The following is a 19779-nucleotide window of genomic DNA, read 5'->3' as shown; positions in this document are numbered from 1 at the left end:
ACAAAATTTTTATCCAAATATATATGTTTTAAAAGCTTTTTTTTCACTTATAAAACACTATAAATATTTTTAAAACATATGTGCAAACGAGCCTTCGTCGGGATGTACTATGATTTTTAAATATAACTAGTGAAAAATGCATACGCTTCGCGTATGTTAAAAACTGAGTTTTTTTCATGTGAAATGTGGAGTCTAAGAAATGTAATTATGGATACCAAAAGAAGTGAAGGAGGGGCAAAAGTGAAAACAAAAGATGATGTCAACACATAAATAGTTTTTATAGGTGTCTCAAAAATTATAATATAGTAGAGATATAATATAATAATGACAAAAACTCATTTGAGACGGTCTCAAGGGTAATTTTTTTTAAACATGTCTCTTATATGAGTTATTCATTAAAAATATTATATTTTATGCCAAAAATATTACTTATTATTATAAATATAGGTATAGTTGACTCGTCTCACAAGAGTGTTAATCACATATAGTAGAGATAATAATAATAATTTGAATACTGTTGAAAAATGAGCGGGAATAAGATGGAAAACAATTATAATTTAATTTTCAAAGAAAAGTAATTATGATTTGCCAAAAAATCATATTTATTTTCTTTCCCAAAAATTTGAAAAAAAACGGCGAAAAAGAGACAGGAAAAGCCTAGTTTATCACCAATCACATCTCTCAGTTTCCCATTTTCTCCGTTGACGCACGCACAAATCCCTCTCTATCTATCGATTGAAATTCGACGCAGTGATTCTGCAGCATTAGCTGAAGAGGGAAGAAAATGGCGGATCAGCTTACGGACGATCAGATCTCGGAATTTAAGGAAGCATTTTCCCTATTTGATAAGGACGGCGACGGTTAGCCACCTTTTTTATATCTATCTTGTTTTGGTGCGCGAATGGTTTGGAACTGTTTCTTGTGTAGATCTGTTTGGTCGTTCGTGGTTGTTGATTTTTTTGCTGTTATTTGGTTTGTTGCGTATTTGCAATCGTTCGAGGTGATCTTGGATTTCGATTGAAAAATGTGATCGCGCGCTAAATATATACGCGTGATGATGGGTCGTAGACTCGCAACTCTGTTGTGTTTGTGTGATTGTGTATCATTTGTTCACGAACCCGAAGATTGTCGGGCTGATCGTGAAAAGTTTCCTTTTTTATTAAAAGGGGAAGGAAGCTGGTTTATGATAATCGGATGCTGAGTTTCAAGGATTGTTTTTGTGTATATACATTAATATACGTGAGCCTCGCATTGAGTATGATTGATGAAAATTGAAAAATCAACGCCTTTTGTGTCTTTGGTACCCTGATGCTCTACTGCACTGGATGCTGCAGTTTGTTGTCACTCGTCACTTGTTCTTCACAGCAAAGTCAGAGGCTCAAAGCAATGAATCTAGCCGGATTACCGGTATACCTGTTTCGAGCTGTTAATTGTGACTGAAGGTGTTTTCTCGTTTTTCAAAATGTTTCATTTTGTTTTTTTGTTAATCTGGGAAAGGTACGAGGTTTGGAAACAAGCATTAGATACTTTGTCAACTCAAAACCCTCAAAATCGTTTTGTTTAGATTTTGACTTGGTTGAATGGTTGGTGCAATTTTTCTTACTTTCTGCTTATAGTCATTACATATTAATTACCTTTCCATTGATTATGGTTGGAAAAGCTTGCGGTATGGATTTCTCCATATTTTTTCTTATATTCACCATAAACCTTAAAGTTTGCAAACTTGGCCTTTTATCGTTCCTTGTGAATACTTGACAGGTTGCATTACCACCAAGGAGCTTGGGACAGTAATGCGCTCTTTGGGACAGAACCCCACAGAGGCTGAACTTCAGGATATGATCAATGAGGTTGATGCCGATGGTAATGGAACTATTGATTTCCCAGAATTCCTAAACCTGATGGCCCGGAAGATGAAGGACACTGATTCTGAAGAGGAGCTCAAGGAAGCTTTCCGGGTTTTTGACAAGGATCAGAATGGCTTCATCTCTGCAGCTGAACTTCGTCATGTCATGACAAATCTTGGGGAGAAGCTCACTGACGAGGAAGTTGATGAGATGATCCGTGAGGCTGATGTTGATGGCGATGGACAGATTAACTATGAGGAGTTTGTCAAAGTTATGATGGCCAAATGATATCTGAACTACACAAACTAAATATTTTAAAGTACGAGGATAAAACAAGGTAGCTGGGGCAGAGAAGTTCTCTGAGATTTCTGTTTGTTAGGATGTGTTATGCTTTATTAGCATTGTTTGGTACTTGCCTGCTCTATTGTCTGCATTGTAGTTTAGTGCCGTTCTTCAATCTATGCTGGTTTACTCTGTCCTGCTGCTATTTGGGTTGTTCGTGTCATCAAAAGATTCGATATTAAGAACATATTTGGACAACTTCGAGTTATGTTTGACCCGTTGATTAATTTGTGGATATTCTAATTTGTCAACTCCATTTCTATATTTTTGTTTGTTTATTTATTTATTTTTGGTTCATTAATATACACTGCTTCTACTTTTCTTGTACGAATTTCTGTAAATATCTTAGTCATAACATATTCTTCCATCAGTTTTCCCTGTTCTTTTCTTTTTTATGGGCAATACTGCCTTAGAGCTGTAGTTTCATGCCCTGTTTCGTTCCTTGCTTGTGGCTTGAAAACGGAATGCTTTGTGCCCCCTTTATTATAAGAATTCAGATGCCTATTTTGTCTTTATTTCCGTTCAGTACAAAATTCCCAAGGTTCATGAGTCACAGATTAACTGGGTGAACTTTGTGCATTTGAGACTTATGTGGACAGACTACGATTTGGTCGGTCTGTTACTGAGCAGTAACACTCTATCGAGTTAGGGCATATTTCTCTTCTGTGTCTCATTGTAAAGAGATACGGGTATTGCACTTTGTCGCACGCATTGGAAGGTTAATTTTAGGAAGAGTTAATGCTGAATTGATTCTAATAACTAGTTGATCAAAAGAATCCCGTGTCTGAATTAAATAATGTGAAATACACAGTTAAATTAATCACAGTCACATTATTTATGTAGTATTTGCAATTCATAATCACTTATTTTTATGGCTTGCAAAAACTACCTAAATCTGGGAATATATCGTATATAAAATTTATGTGGATTACCATGCATGTTGATGTTTCATAATCCAATGATAATTAACTGGCTAATTCCTACCGGTGCAGCATGGTATGCCGAAGCTAGATTATCCATGCTTATTCTCCATTTCTTCGTCTTTTCATAGATAGATTATACGTTGTGTTGGATAAATATAATATGGCGCATTTACCACCATAGGATAGGGTGAGCCTGCTTTTAAGATATGGGGCCTATCTATTCCATCTGTTGCCGACAGGGACATAAAATGATCTTTTTTCACAATACATTTTTGTCATTTGTGTTTGCTTAAGAATTTGTAGATTTCTGTTAATGGAGTTGTTCCAAGGATCTTGTATTGAAGGGGTATTTGAAACATCTTTAAATACGTCAAGAGGAGATGCGTGATATATTTAAAAAAATTATATTTTCACGTACATTGATTTGGGAAAAATATACCATAAAGGCTAATTATTTTAAGACTCTTTTAACTTATTTTTATAATCTACCAATTTTGGTACTTTGTCATTTGAAATGTCATCTAAATTCAGCCATACTCCACTCCACCCCTTAAAAAGACAATTTTTTCTTGCAAAGCAGAAAGTGCACAAGACTAAAGACATGGATGCCAAATTAGTTCGAATAATAAAAGAGCAAATAAGAACGATAAATGATGCAAGTGATTTCTCATTGCTTCTGTACCAGATATACCGTAAACAAAACGACATAATGTACAACAGGCAAACGATGATAGAGTTTATACACAGTAGCATGATAAGATGATTGTCAAAGTAAAGATTTAATGAGCAAGAATAGGATCATCTCTTGAGCGGTTTATAAAGGACGACGGTCACATACTTGGATTGGAAACGATGAGTCAGGCCCAGAGCAACAACGGACTGAGAAGAACGACCTTTCTCTACAAATAGGTGGTTAAGCTCCACATGCTGGGGTTTCGACGAAGAAGTGGTCTCTTTACAGTTTTCAGAGCCAAGCACAGTTGATTGGAGTTGTGGGGGAACCAACATCGGATCCTTTGCAAAATCTTCTTCTCCTGGGAAAGCTTGACTGTAGCTGGAGTCCGGTGATGCGGGAGCTTCAAACTCTGCAACACTATCAAGGTTTTCCGGAACATAATTCTGTAGATTTATAAAGAAATTGTTCAAGAAAGAGCCAATGATGGTCTAGGATCAACACCTTAATTAGCTAGGATGCTAGAGACAAATTTTTATGTATTTAACGGTCAGAAGAGGGCAATATCAAGGTATATCATTCAAATTTCCAGTATATTCGTACTCTTTTTCTGAGTAATACATTTTTCGATTTACTTGAACAGCATTTGCCTAGACTTGACCACATGAATCCTAGATGACAACAATTTTTTTTAGAAAACATAAACATAAATTATTGAAACGAGACGATTCAATTAAATGAAATGCTCCTACGAAGTTGCTGTGAAATTGGAATGTGAGAGCAATACTTTATAAAACCTGTAGCATATCAATTTTCTAGTATGTCAAGAGTAAACTTTTTAGGAGAAAAACTTTTAGCTGCGGCAGGAGAAAAAATAAAGCATAGGAAACACTTGTTTGGAGCAAATACTGCAAGTTTCCGCGCAAGAAGCTGATGCGCTTGAGCTTTCAAACACAGATAAGGACAAATAATGGTAAATATTTCTGAGACATGTCATCCCAAGTTATATGCACAAGAAGATTATTCACTTACATTGACATCAAGGAGATTACAGCGACGACCCATCTCATCAGCATCACATGGAAGATCTGGAGCATATTTCACTTCACCATCCACAATGAATCTATAACAGTATATACCTGGTGGGAGGACCAAGAGAATTGAGTGGTCTTTGCCTGATCTCTGGAGTATTTTCCTGCATGAATCCAGACTTTGCTTCAGCATTTAAAGCCATCCTACTGGGAAACTAGTGAGACAATATACTGATTCATGCTGCCTATCTGACATCATAATAACAGATAAAACAAATCTCACAAATGAATTAATTATGGCCGAGTGATGGAATATACCGTGACCTCCAGTTGTCCCAAGACCCTTCCACAGATACATTGCTTCCTCCAAAACTCCAACTAATTACAATTGGCATACCTTGTTCAAAAGGGTGATCAACAGCTATCTGAGACCCATTCTTCCGTGATGGATTGAATGAGGGGCCATTATCCCTCGGTAGAGGATCTACCGGAGCCTGCCATGTTGTAGAAAAACATCAAACACATTACACATAATATAAACTACCCAAAAATTCACAATACATAGATTCTCCACAAAGCAGAAGCTAAAGTTTTGGTTGCTGAAAACAGACGGCACCAATACGCCAGAAACAAAAACAATATCAGCAAATATCTCTCCTTACACAATCACGCACACTTTAAGATATTAATGATAAAGATGACGCAAAGAGATCATACAAGTTCCTATCTATGTAAGCAATCAAAATCACATACAAGCTCGTAATTCAGTAACAGTCATAATCATTTCTCTGTCTACAACTGAGTAAATGTATTTCAGAGCCGGATGTGTAGTTGAACAGTTACACATCGAATAAGCGACAGAAAGTATAGATCGCCAAAGATTGACAGAAACCCATCATGAAACTCACATTTGATCATTGCATTACCAATTTCAATTTAGCATCTTTGGCTCTTTATGCATTGGCCATCTAAAAGAGAGAAAATCAGGTGGAATACACCAAACTACAGTTCAACCTTTCCTGCCTTCCCAGCACTATCAATCAACCTGACCATTTGCGCTGATTAGGACAAAATAATTTCCCTTGTCGCAATTTAGCGAATCAGACAATTACTGCAGCAACTCACTAATTAACAATGACTACTTCGCCACATCGCTCAGAATTTGTCAACTTACAAAATATTACGGCAGATATAAATCCCCCCGGTACATAAAAAACGATGCATTTTCTTTGACCATAGGTTATTAACTCGTATATGCGCGATTACAATACCTAGAGACGAGCAAATAGACATGTGAACACGTTCAATGTATGTATAAGCAGATAAGGAATCAAAGAACGCACCTGAGAGGAAAACGAGAGCGGAGATCGAGACTGACGGTGATCATGCGTAGGAGAGCTGAGCATTAAATCAACCGAATCCACGCGCTCATTCGGAGCGTGTACCGGACTCCCCGACGCCTCATCTCCGCCGCCGCCGCCATTAGCACAGCCTTCTTCTCTACCATTCGCATTCCCCATCGTTCCGCCAACACAAAAAGCACAGTACAGTATATACCTAACGTATGTGTACGCGGAGAGAGAAATAGGTTGTCCGGAAGGGATCGCCGGAGGCAGTTAAGGTGGAGAGGGAGGGATATAATCGGGAAAATGACAAAAATGGCGACTTTGGGACGGATAGATTTGAATGACGTGGGAAGATCCACACCGTTGTATTCGGATAAGTATTATATTAGCAGAAGAAATCTGGTCGTTCGACCTTACTTCCTTTACTTTTTTTTTTTTTTTTTCAATAAATACTCACATTAGTTTATGAGCGACGTAGTGTGTCTCACGTTTATTTTATTTTTTTTAAAAAAACAAAGAGATAATATTAAGAACACAGGTCCAGGACAATTATATTCGAAATAACAATAGGATGCGAATCAACCTTTCCCACAAGATCAGACATAGAAGTAGTCGTCCTAACTAAAGTATTTGCCTGGTTCGCCGATCTACAGGCAAAAACAAAAGTACAAAAAGAGACTTTTTGAGCGGGGAGTTTATCCGCATCCGTGTGGTTGATACTTGAGAGCGTCCACTACCATTAAAAAATCAGATTCCACGATGATAAGGAAGAAATTAAAATTCTTCAACCAATTAAGGTAGTGTTTGGAAGAGCTTTTAGGAAGCACTTTTCAGCTTTTTATTAACAAAATTTTGAAATTTTATAAAATTTTATTAACGAAAAACTGAAAATTGCTTTTTAAAAGCTCTTCCAAACAGTATCTAAGAGCCTCTTTAATTGCTAGAGCCTATGCGTTTGTGGGGTCTTGAGGGTCGTGAATTCTGCCTTGGGATGCCGCGGGAACAATAATATGATAGTTTCTGATTATGCAGCCATAACAACATGAGGATGATTTGGAAGAATAGCTACATCAATATTACATTTGAGAATGTTCTTTGGAGGTTTGTGTCAAGTGCTTGCTGTGTTCGACGGTTTAACGGACTGATGGATAGGAGCAGAATGTTTGTGGATTATTGCTATTATTTTTAAAACAACATTTTTTTTTCTATGTAATCAAATTATATTAAATTTGTATAAAAAAATTATGATTAAAATTCATGGTAAAAAGGTCATTTCACCGGTCAACTATGTGATTATTGAATTCAGACGATCATGAATTTTAAATTTAACCCTATTAATTTTTACTTTTGTTTAATCTTTGTATTTTTGGTATGCTCGAATGTCATTTTGCAATTCTTTTTGTAGAAAAGTCATGATAAATCTAAAAAGTTAAATGATCATTTTTCAAAATCTACTCTTTTAAATAGGGTTTCACAAATCAATAAAAAGTTAGTTAGTATACGAGTTTCAAGTTTAACACAAAAAGCTTTTATGAAGCGGTTTAATAAGTTATTTTTATGATGATGAATCTCTAATTCAACTCGACCCATGAAAAATAATATTTTTTTTATGTTAAAATTCAAGCATTAGTTTTGACAATGAGATCAACCTTTCTCACAATTATGAATATGTGACATTGTTTCACCATAGATTTACTACAACTTTATTTATAGTATAAATACGAAAAAAAGCATTAATTTGAAAATAAAAAATATTTATAATGTTAGATACATATTTTAACTGCATAAACTTGCAATACAGATAAAAGAACACTAGTATTGTATTCAATAAATCAAGCACTATAAAACAAAAAAGATACTATAATCACTCGAGATGCACTGCATGCAACTTCTCCAAAGATGAACAAAATGTTTATATATAGCATTTTTAAAAAAAATATTGTTTCAATGAATGAAATCCTTTTAATTTACCCACTTTAAGGAGCTTCAAAAACTTAAAAACAATAAAATTATGAAATATACATATTTGTAAGCATTTAATTCAAAACAAAAAAGTTGAATGAGATAATTTTTTTTTTTTTGAATTTCATCCACATGAGTCAGAAAATCATGCATATATAATATTGCTGAGCATCTGAAATGAATTGCTCGAATACAAAAGCAATATGGTCACATATTTCGTCATCTAACGCAAAATCAAAGAGCAATTACTACAATACAAATCCCACTTAAATGTTTTTTCCGTTGGATTCAACAAATTCCCACCCTTTATCACCTTCATCGGACAAGTGTTCTGCTGCATGCAAATTGCAAATCCTCACTTCATCGCAGCTGGATTTCAATTTCTTGTATATATATATATAATAAAGCTAAATATATCAATCTCCATAGAAATTAAATTCTTGCTGTTCATAGATTAAATTTCGATGGCAGCTTCCGTCCCGGCGGTGAAGAAAGGAAGCGGCTCCGGCTCCGCCACTGTTGCAGGTGCAGAAGAAGAAGATTCCGGTGCAGCTATGGCGGATGTTCTCTGGGCCGGCGGCGGATCATCGAAACAGGCTCCACCAGAAGGATCCATCTTGCATGCTACGGATTTGCCGATCAAGAAGAGAATCCAACTCATAATACTGAAGGAGGCGGCGGAGATCCGACCCGAAACGAAGAGAATCCAACTCAACAGCCAGGATCAGACCCCGCCGGTGTGCGACGTTTGCAACCGGACATTCGCGAGCTCTCGATCTGTGGCCATCCATAAAGGCCACCACATAAGAAGGGACAGGGCTCGGGTGCAGGAGCAGCCGGCGGGGGAGGAAAACCCTTGTAACAACGGCGTGAACGAGCGGAGGCGGGCGGTTGCGCGGGGGCGCCGCCGAAGTAACGGCCCGGGTGTTGTGCATGAATGCCGGAGGTGTTGGCGGAGTTTCGTCTCCGGCCAGGCGCTTGGCGCGCACAAGCGCCACTGTACGTGGCCACCTGTGGAGCAAGAAATAGTGAACAACTTTGATCTGAATGAAGTCCCTCCGCCGGAAGAAGAAGATAGCTTGGCCTTGCTGCCATGGCATTATTGATTTCATGCTGAAAGTAGCCATTTTTGTCCTGTAAACTGGTGAAAGCTAGAATGCATGAATTAAATATACTAGCTTTAATTTCCTTGAATATCATTAGAAATCTTGAGTTTTAGGTCAGTTTTATTTCTTTCTTTAATTCATCAGGTGATTTGTAAGTTTGAAGGGCCTAAAAAAGGTCTATAATTACAAAGTTCAATCTATTGCAGGTCTTATAATTTAACTCTCTTCTCTGTTACTCTTTATAGCAGTTTAAATTTCGGTATTCGTTTGCTGACTTGTAACTTTTGGCTATTTTGATCATATAATTTTACCTAGTATTTGATTTTATCAGAGATTGTTGACTAGGTTGTGAAATCACACGTAACAACAAATTTGAGGATTTTTTAAATTTGAATGAAATAATTCTCGTGAAATACCATCTAAAATTCAACCTCGTCGAATCGAAATTATAATATATTATTTTTCTTATTAAAAAACTCTAAAAATAGGACGCACTCCCCATTTGTTTGTCTTATAATCAACCTCATCAGCCATTTCAGGGTTTTTTTTTTTTGGAAAGCAATTTTTATTACTATCAAAATAGAAAAATACACGAGATGACTGATGATAGTTGCGGAAACCGTCTATTATAACCAGATATAAAATCAGCCGATTTTGTTAACGTATGTGTCGCATGGTTCGCTGATCTACGAAGGAAAGATCATGAACAAGAGAGTAGTTTCGACGCTAGAAATGTACAATTTTTAACTAAAAGGCATAAACAAGAAACATCCATCACCAAAAAATGAAAAAACATTTACCACTTAGAGCGCATCTGATTCGACAATAACATTGATAAGATTTAGCTCCTTTAACCAACTGAGGGCCTCGCGAACTCCCATTGATTCAGCCGTTGTTGAATTAAAATCTCTAGGGAAAACATCCGTAAATAGCATTAATTGATACTTCAATATTTAGAAATAGAACAGCCAGAAGTTAAAAGTTAGGAGGATATCAATAACCAAAATTAACTAGTCACGAGAATAAAGAAAAAAAAACATGTTAATTAACTTGGAAATTCAAAATGACTTCTTCCTCATTTTACTAACCACTAAGTTCCCAAATTTCGAAAACATTTTTCTCTGTGAAAAGCGAACATGATATGGTTTTGTCAAATTATTTTAAATTTAATTTCGTGCCATTTATCGCGGGCTTGATAATTGAGCGCAAATTCCGGAACTCACGAAGGTAAGCCCACAAACATAATTTGTACAGGCCGGGATAATGATTTGTTGAGATATAAATGTTTTTTTTTTTTTTACGGTTTTTGATATATAATTCTATATGTACTCAAGTGCCTTCGATGACCCTGTCAAAAAAAAAAAAAGTGCCTTCGATGACTAAAGTTTAATCTTTAACCAAATAAGATCATTATTTACATCAAATTTGTGTATTCATTTGCACGACTTTTTCACGTTAAAACACACACACACACACACACACAAACACAAATGCCTATTTCTCGAAAATTGAAAATAATATATCTTATTTTATTTTCACGTTGATTATCACGAGTTAGGTCGTTATTATATTACACACATTACTATTTTCTTTTCGGATCTTCCCAGAAACGAATTTTCTAAAAAATTACACCTTCGCTTGATTTTCATACTTATTTAAATTTAGCTCATAATCATTATGCGATATGCTTAGCATAAATTACTCTTGTAAATTCATGGTTCTACACATTAAATTAACAAGGATACGAAGACGAGTGTTGCAAGAAAAAAAAAATACTATTAATAAAATAAAGTACATCATTACACAAAATGTGCCGCAAATTAAAATATACTCAATAACAGTTGGTTTAATTTGCTGACCTCCAATCCAATTCCAAAATTTCTTGATATACAAAAACTTTTAGTAATTAGTGTTTGAGTCGATGGTTTTTAGTTAAGAATCACTTTTGAGCTTTTTCTTCGCAAAAGACAATCTCAAACACTACCCTAAAGAGTTTTTAGAGAATTTCTAGTAAGCACTTTCTAAATTTTTTTAGCTGCATGTAAAAGTCTTTTGAATTTTTGTGAATGTCAACTTTAGCTTCTATGAGTTTTAGCCAAAAGTTAGAAACAAGAATTTGATTTTTTTTTGTTTGTCCGGAATGGTGCCCGATGTGTCATAATGAGCAGGAGGACGACTTGCATATACTGATCTCTTGCCCGTCAGCCCGTAATGTATAGTGTCTCACACCTCTTGGGAGTTGGGAGTCACTTTGGGTCTGAGGGGTCGTTAGTAGGGTGGTGGAACAGAATAACCACCAACTTTGATACCCCTGAAATCGAGCTTGCGGTAGTAGTAATGTGGAGTATATGGCAGAATAGAAACGAGGTGGTATGGAATTCTGCAGGTAAACCTGCAACTATTGTACTGCAAGCTGCTTTGGATATCTGTTCTCAATGAAAAGTAGCTCACAATTTGAATCAGAACCAGCAGACATCCACCAACCAAAATCGTCTCGCTTGTTGGAAAACTCCAATGGTAAATCAACTGAAATGTAATGTTGATGCGGCGCTTTTTGTAGATGATGGCACAACAGGTTATGGTTGTATAATCAGAGATAATCTTGGCTCTGTGGTGGCAGCGATTCCTGGTAGAATACCCGGTATTACTAACCCTTCAATAGCAGAAGCGCTGGGTATTAGAAAAGCATTGAGCTGGATCAAGGAGTTGAATTCATCGTAAATTATTGTTGAATTCGATGCGTTTTTGATTGTTGAAGCTTTAAACTGTACGGTACCGAATTCCTCCTCGATTGGTCTCATATTAGAAGATTGTAAAATCCTTGCTCAGGATATCTAATCTATCTCGTTTGCTTTTGTTCGCAGATCAGTGAATCATGCCGCTCATGCTTTAGCGAGAAAAGCTGGTTCCTTGTCTGATCTTGTAGGCCGAGTGGTTCCTTCGCCTTCTGTAATTTATGATGTAATTCTCAGTGATTTGATAAAATATATTTTGTTTTTGCTTCCAAAAAAAAAATTACATTTTCAGATTTTTTTTATACATGTTTTGTGTATTATACAAATTTGGTCATTTTTTATGTTTTTATTTTTATTAAATATTAATGCATTCAAGTTAAAAAAACATTCGCACAAATACAAAAGTTCTGTCCCACAAAAAATGCATTTTCCATAGAATAGGGGTAGCATCATAAACATAAAATGCAAATCATTAAAAAAAATCATTATATACATATCATACCATATATGTATAAAATACAATATAAAAATTTCATCTGTCATGGGTACTAACTGAGGAATTCCTAAAGAAAAAAAAAAGGAGATCGATGTCATCGTTGGGCTCAGTCTATGTTGCAGACGGACACTGCCCGATTTGCCAGCATCAATAGCCCGGATCACTCGAAAGATCACATCATATGATCTTTCGGGTGATTCGGATCGTTGATATCTTATCAGATACTGTTCAGGTGGGGTAGCATAGACTGCCCCATCGGTGTGATAGTTTTATCTGCGATATATTAGCGTTGAATAAATTTCTAAATTTGCTGCGTATTGATTTGTCCAGAAATATAATTTAGCTGTCTTTTATGACTCGATGATTGAGACATTTCTATTCGATGATTGTTTCGCATTTCACGGGATTTACATGCCAACTAGTTGGTAATCCATGTGAGTTGCATTTGGTCGATGATTTGGTCCATTTATTACTTAATACGATGGAACACTAGCTAATATTATTGAGATGTTAAACACTTCGTTCGTATTTTCGAAAAAAATTTGTATCAGAAGATGTCATTTATTTTAAATTTGAATTCGATATAGTGAAAATATCATAGAAATATTGACATGGACAAACAATATTTTAAAGATTTAAGCTTTAAATTAATAAGGCTAGGTTAATTTCACGTGAAACAAATTTGGTTTTGGTGGGGGCCAATTAGTGAAAGCAAAGACATGATAAGAAGAGATCTTTTATTTTTCAAAAAAAGAAAAAGAAAAAGAAGAAGAGATCTTTTAATGAAGAGTCAAATACGGTGCGCCTTTTTCACCAAATTGCACAATATTATTATAATATTAATATATATACAAGAGTTTATCCATTAATTCTTCATGCAATTTAATCCACACACATTTTCCTCGTTTTATTTATTAAGTCTTTCACTATTTCGAATTGGGAATTAGAAAATAATAAAAGTAATTAGTTTGGTCAATAACTCAGAATATTTTGGGTACGATTGGCATATTCTATGGACGACCCTGGTGGGGCCATCCACTATGGTACGTATGATTTCGACACAAAGTGATAAGTTTTAGTCGTTGGTTTATTACCAACTATATATTTTATAAAAAAAAATAATATTAATATTAATTTTACAGGGTTCTATATAATTTTAAGATATTTATATTATATTTATATTTTTGCAATCTGTGTTATCAAATTCCAATTTAATAATGTATATTTTAATTTTTAGTGATGACTTATACTAAACCGTCAAGTGTCATCTAAACTCTGCATTGATGTCACAGGAACACCATGTCGAGAAAAATAATAAAACTTTCAATAAAAACAAAGATAACGAAACTCTTGCCAAGATTTTTCCCTCCAAATTTTTATGAATTTAATACGAGAGAATTTAGCATCATATCAAAGGCCCCATTAACAACACGATATTGGATTACATGATAATAATAATAATATTTACTTACTGTTCTACCCTTGAATTGGAAAAAAAGTGTTTTCAAATCAAGGAATAAATTAATAATTATGCTGTTCATTGAGTAATATTACACATTGTATTTAAAATATTCAATCATTACGCACAATCACCTACTAAAAAGAAACCTTATATCATATTATTTAATATTTGATCGAAACGTTGTTTTTAAAATCTTGATGGCTCCGTGATTTGAATTAGGGGTGCAAACGAATCGAATCGAGTCGAATACTATTCAAATTTTAAGACTCGATTTCGGCTCGATATAAGGATTTTCGAGTTCGAGCTCGATTCGGAGCTCGATAATTTCAAATATTTTGGTTCGAGTTCGGCTCGAAATATTCTAACATATTCGTGAACTATTGTTTGGATATTATGGTTCGAAAAGCTCAAAATGTTCTAAAAATTTCGAAATATATATAAATTTAATATATAATTATATTATATTAATTAAATATTAAGGCTCGCGAACTATTCGCAAACTATCGAACAAAATAAATTTGGCTCGAGCTCGGCTCAAAAAAAAATTCGAACATGTTCGAATTCGGCTCAAGTTCAATCAATTCAAATACGAATCAAATATTTATCGAATAAACTAAAAAAACTCACGAACATGTTTAGTTTATTTATACCTAAAGTCTGAACTCGGCACAAGAATATCATGTGGACAAAAACCATTTTCCTAGGTCGTCACCTATTTATTGAGGCAGAAGATATCTAATAATAAAAAAGTTATGGAGATATATATTAAAATATAAATATAATATAATATTCTGAAAATGAAATCATATATATTTTTCATAGAAGCAAAAATGATTAATACAGTGGGGCATGGCAGGAAAAAATTAACGAAAGACGATGGGCTTTAGAACATGTGACTATCCTGTATGCTCCCATAACATCATCGTACGATTGTCTTCAATCACGCGCCACCAACGCGGTGTAAAAACATAAACTGTGTTCCAATCACAATATAAATTTTGGTGACAACCGAACATTCCTTCTTTTCTATCGGTGAATTATTATTATTGCGTGGAACCAGGTATGGCGGCGAATGTGTAGCTGGGATGATATAGCGGTGTGGCGGCGAATCTTGTTTTCTTGTGTATATATATATATATATATATATATTTAATCCCATTTACCGCGGGTGATTTGTTGAGTCTTGGAGGCCATTTTCACCCGCTGGCCAATCTATTTTCTGGGTCCATTCTGGTTTTTGCAATTATAAAGCTTGGTTCTTTAAGTTGTTTTGACCCATTTGGAATCCAAGAGCCGCTTTGCTTTTCTTCCCTGGGAGATCGAGCTCTCTTTTAAGTACTGTGTTTGTACAAATCCGAGTCTTATCTCTTTTTCTCTTCTCATCTCTTCTTTAGCATCAGAATCATTTGGATTGTAGCAAAGCCCGTGTCGGTGTTGAGCACAAGTAGATGTCAGTACTTTGAAAAAGTGTTCTTTCAGACAATACTTGTTAGTTTTTAAGATATTTTTGTTCTAGGAAGAATTTCTATTATTGTCTCATTCTTTTGTTAGACTTGAAGTTCTTGATTGAGTTATGAAACTTGGTGTACGGATTCTTTTGAGTTTTGTTGGAAAATTCCTTCGTACTTGGGGGAAGTGAGCTCAAATTTCAGTTGTTTATCATTTTTTGTTAGATTTGGAAGTCTTGGACGAGGTCTGAGAGTGGGTGGATCCTTACGGGGAATCCTTGAGTTTGGTGGGCGAAAAGTTTTCTTGCTAATTCAAAACGGGGAGGATAAGATAGATTGGGATTTGGTTGTGATTTAATAATGTATTTCTTGTCTTCAAGTATGGGAAGTAGATTCCGCTCCCATTTTTTTGTTTATTTTACTCATGATTGGTTTTTTTATTGTGTGTTTTTCTAATAATTTGTTCCACTCTTCTAAGTTTTAGTCATTAATTAATTAAGTCATATGTGGAGTGGCTTTTAGTTATCACTATATACATATGCTTGTTAGCTTGTGAACTGATCATTCATTGCTTTCGATTGCATTTAAGGTTCAATATTTGTCTGTCCTGTGAAATTCAATTGTTTAAAGAGTAAAGTAAAAAGAATTCCGAGAAATCTTGTTGGGTTTTCATTTCCAGCATATTCTTCTTCATGTATGTGGCTGAGCTGTGATCGAGCTAATGGTTTCCGATCAAGAAAGAGTCTACTTTGATTATTGTAGAAAGTTTGTTCTTTGAATTTGATTGTATAGTAAATTTATGGACAGACTTAGCTGTGTCATCTGCCCGAAACTAAATCGTAATTTTTCTAAAAATGCCATCTTTCTATGAGTCTTGGGTTTGCAACTTTTGTATAGTTTTATCTGATACTTTCAAGGGTTTGAAGATAGCCAATTCTATGTGCAGGAAGTTCTTGTTGAAGACTGCTATTGCTGAGCGCAGAACAAGTCTGCTGGAGAATCAGTTGCGGATGAGTCAACCCAAAATCAAGCGCAGAATTGGGAAATATGAAGTTGGAAGGACGATCGGTGAGGGCACATTTGCAAAAGTGAAATTTGCTAAGAACTCTGAGACCGGACAACCAGTGGCTTTGAAGATTCTTGACAAGGATAAGGTCCTGAAGCACAAAATGGCTGAACAGGTAGATGTTTTACCTCTGTGCCTTAAAAAAGGCGTTACAACAGATCTCTTGTTAAGTTGCCAGTTTTGATGGATCAAATATTGTTCTTGTTATGGTGGATCTGACATATGTTATGCATAAATTTGGCAGATTAGGCGGGAAATCGCAACGATGAAATTGATAAAGCATCCCAATGTTGTTCGCTTGTATGAGGTTAGTATCTGTTTCTTGCTTTCCCTCTCTTCCTCTCCACAGGAGCTTATATTATTGTTTGTGTTCAGGTTATGGCTAGCAAGACCAAGATTTTCATTGTTATGGAATTTGTTACCGGAGGAGAGCTCTTCGATAATATTGTAAGATTCGAGCTTTTTCCTGCCACACAGAAAGCGTGTTATAGAAAATCATAGTTCGATGGCTCGGTTGTACTGCCGGTTATTGAATTTCTATACTATATTGTTTGAACTTTGTTTGTAATGACTTAGGTTAATCATGGACGGATGAAAGAAGATGATGCCAGAAAATATTTTCAACAGCTCATTAATGCTGTTGATTATTGCCATAGTAGGGGAGTTTTTCACAGAGATCTGAAGGTAAGCGAATTTTGTCACGAATTTATCGCATGATTCATCACACATAGTTTTCAGTTTTTCATACAACATTTCTCACGACTGATATCGCCTTATTTGGAGTAGCCGGAAAACTTATTAATGGACGACGCTGGGAACCTAAAAGTTTCCGATCTCGGATTGAGTGCTCTATCTCAAACAGTCAGGGTAAATATTGGATTTTGATTATGAAGTTTGCCGAGTCACTCTTTCACTTTATACAATTTATATTCGTTCGCATACCTTAAATCAACTTAAAAATATGAGATTTTCATTATTTGCCAGGATGATGGTTTACTGCATACTACTTGTGGAACTCCGAATTATGTCGCTCCTGAGGTAAGATTTGCAAATCCCACTATCAAACCCTTGCATCACATTTTGTTTTTCTTTCATGGTCTGATTTATGGATTAAAACCTGAATAGGTCCTCAATGATCGAGGCTACGACGGAGCAACTGCAGACTTGTGGTCATGTGGAGTGATACTCTTTGTATTGCTTGCAGGATACCTGCCTTTCGATGATTCAAATCTTATGAACTTGTATTCAAAAGTAAGTTATTTGTGCAATTTAAGTGCCTTGTTAATTGTTTATCATGATGCCCGAAGCATTTTTTTGTTGTTTTGATCATTTTTGTTATGACAACACATCCAGATATCTTCTGCTGAATTCACTTGCCCCCCGTGGCTTTCCTTTGGTGCCATGAAATTAATCGCTCGGATTCTCGAACCAAATCCCATGAAAGTGAGAATCTTGAAAATACTTCCTTGTGATATTACAACTTATATCGATTTATGTGGTGTCCGATCTCTTTTATGTTCATACTTCATGTGAGCTAATTATGAAATTTTTATGCAGCGCATTACTATCCCTGAAATATTGGAAGATGAGTGGTTTAAGAAAGGTTACAAAGCACCGATATTTGATGAGAAAGAAGATACAAATTTGGATGATGTTGAAGCTGTTTTCAAGGATTCCGAGGTGAGATTGTCACACATCAGTGATTTTTCCTCCCCATCTTTCTCGACGAAATCAATATTCTGATCATAGAGCCTTTGTTTTCTTACATCAGGAACATCTCGTGATGGAGAAAAAGGAGGAGCAACCAACGGCGATGAACGCCTTTGAGCTAATCTCCATGTCAAAAGGTCTCAATCTTGGGAATCTATTCGATTCAGAACAGGTTGATACTCGTTTCCCTTGCGTTTTTTTCTGACTATGAATGCGTTACATCATTGATAGAAGTGTTCAATTCGTTCTTTTATTGACGATGCATCGGTGATAGGAATTTAAGAGGGAGACGAGGTTCACATCCAAACGCCCCGCCAATGAGATCATAAAGAAAATCGAACAAGCAGCAAAACCACTCGGTTTTGACGTTCACAAGAAGAACTACAAGGTAGTGAGAGTGAAATTTTCCTGATAATCCTTGTGCTTGTGCTGGCTATTACCCTTTAAACTAATCTTTTTGGCACTTTTCTTTCAACTCTTTTCTCAGATGAGGCTTGAAAACATAAAAGCTGGAAGAAAAGGAAACCTTAACGTTGCTACCGAGGTACACTTTGAAATAATCACAAATTTTTTGTGATACAATATCCTTGTTTTCTAATGCAAAATGTGGATAAAAATAGGTCTTTCAAGTTGGCCCTTCTCTGCATATGGTTGAGGTTAGGAAGGCAAAGGGAGATACCTTGGAGTTCCACAAGGTACACTGAATTTTGCTCAACTTTCACAATACAGCACCTATATCTTTTCCATATTGGCTTCAAATTTCTGATCTTTTTTACCGTTTTATCGCAGTTCTACAAGAATCTGTCTACCTGCCTCGAGGACGTCGTTTGGAAAACCGAAGAGGAGATGAAAGAAACGAGTTAGAGGCACTTGCACACCAGATGAGCTGTGTGCAAGGATACTTGCGTGATCGAAAGGCAAACAGCATCTCGCAAGAAGTCCGAACATCGTTCGGAGGTCGGACTCGAAAACTGATCTTTCTGGAGTGAGTGAACATCTTATATCCATTCCCTTTTCCTTGTTTATAGTAACTGGTAGTTGTAGAGGAATCATGGTTTACTGTTCTTCGGGTTTGAATCTCTTCTAGAAGGGAACTTTTTTCTCCCAGGAGGGATATATACATTGAAGAGTTCGTATTCTTATGTTTCTGCCAAAATCTATGATTTTCTTGGAAGGCGTGGTTTTAATTTATTTGTATTTTTGGGCAGTAATATTTATTTTCCTGTAAATTTTGAGTGTGTGTGTTCATTGGAGGAATAAATTTTGGAACAAGATTTATTAATCACGACCAAGGATCGTGTTGATGATATTATTATGTATTCGTATTCCTATTGCATTTAAATTAGTCAATTGTATTTGGACTTTCATTTTATTTTCTGTCCTTGATTATCTGTTACAAGGATGATCGACGATTAGTTTTTGTTAATAATAGTCGCATTAAAATTTTTTTGTTTAGGATTTATGTACAGTATTACATTCATACTAACATGAATTCAACAATTCAAAACATTATATGTTTACATATCACTTGACTCTGGAAGAGACGATGAAATATTTATAATATAAAGATGATAAATCAAAATAGTTATAAAATATAATGTATCAAATGCGATTTTATAAAAATCGGGTTAAATA

At 35.4% G+C, this 19779-nt stretch overlaps 3 protein-coding genes across 6 annotated transcripts; 2 read left to right on the top strand and 1 right to left on the bottom strand.

The window, feature by feature from the left end:
* The first annotated feature begins 653 nt into the window (after window positions 1-653).
* LOC140887069 (calmodulin-7) lies at window positions 654-2450 on the top strand. The gene is made up of 2 exons (XM_073294093.1): window positions 654-860; window positions 1759-2450. The coding sequence occupies exons 1-2, from the start codon at window positions 785-787 to the stop codon at window positions 2130-2132; spliced, it is 450 nt and encodes a 149-aa protein (XP_073150194.1). The 5' UTR covers window positions 654-784; the 3' UTR covers window positions 2133-2450.
* A 1310-nt stretch (window positions 2451-3760) lies between these two features.
* Window positions 3761-6535, bottom strand: LOC140891110 (SNF1-related protein kinase regulatory subunit beta-1-like). Its single transcript, XM_073299414.1, has 4 exons — window positions 6157-6535; window positions 5132-5307; window positions 4815-4977; window positions 3761-4228 (listed from the first exon to the last, which is right to left on the bottom strand). Exons 1-4 carry the CDS (start codon window positions 6331-6333, stop codon window positions 3908-3910), a joined length of 837 nt encoding a protein of 278 aa, XP_073155515.1. The 5' UTR covers window positions 6334-6535; the 3' UTR covers window positions 3761-3907.
* An 8545-nt stretch (window positions 6536-15080) lies between these two features.
* Window positions 15081-19516, top strand: LOC140887556 (CBL-interacting serine/threonine-protein kinase 3-like). 4 transcript variants are annotated; one of them, XM_073294873.1, is made up of 15 exons: window positions 15081-15255; window positions 16315-16549; window positions 16679-16741; window positions 16810-16881; window positions 17011-17118; window positions 17221-17301; window positions 17419-17472; window positions 17560-17685; window positions 17788-17877; window positions 17992-18114; window positions 18206-18316; window positions 18419-18532; window positions 18632-18688; window positions 18765-18839; window positions 18934-19516. In XM_073294873.1, the coding sequence occupies exons 2-15, from the start codon at window positions 16379-16381 to the stop codon at window positions 19006-19008; spliced, it is 1320 nt and encodes a 439-aa protein (XP_073150974.1). In that variant the 5' UTR covers window positions 15081-15255; window positions 16315-16378; the 3' UTR covers window positions 19009-19516. The 4 variants fall into 4 exon arrangements, with proteins under 4 accessions (XP_073150974.1, XP_073150972.1, XP_073150973.1 ...); XM_073294871.1 differs by having other exon boundaries at window positions 15081-15370; XM_073294872.1 differs by having other exon boundaries at window positions 15081-15408.
* Window positions 19517-19779: the final 263 nt, after the last annotated feature.

The sequence above is a fragment of the Henckelia pumila genome, chromosome 3, assembly GCF_033568475.1.
Source record: "Henckelia pumila isolate YLH828 chromosome 3, ASM3356847v2, whole genome shotgun sequence".
In the NCBI taxonomy this organism is placed as follows: domain Eukaryota; kingdom Viridiplantae; phylum Streptophyta; class Magnoliopsida; order Lamiales; family Gesneriaceae; genus Henckelia; species Henckelia pumila.
Note: the sequence above shows the minus strand (reverse complement) of the source record. Positions and strands in the feature narration are given on the sequence as shown.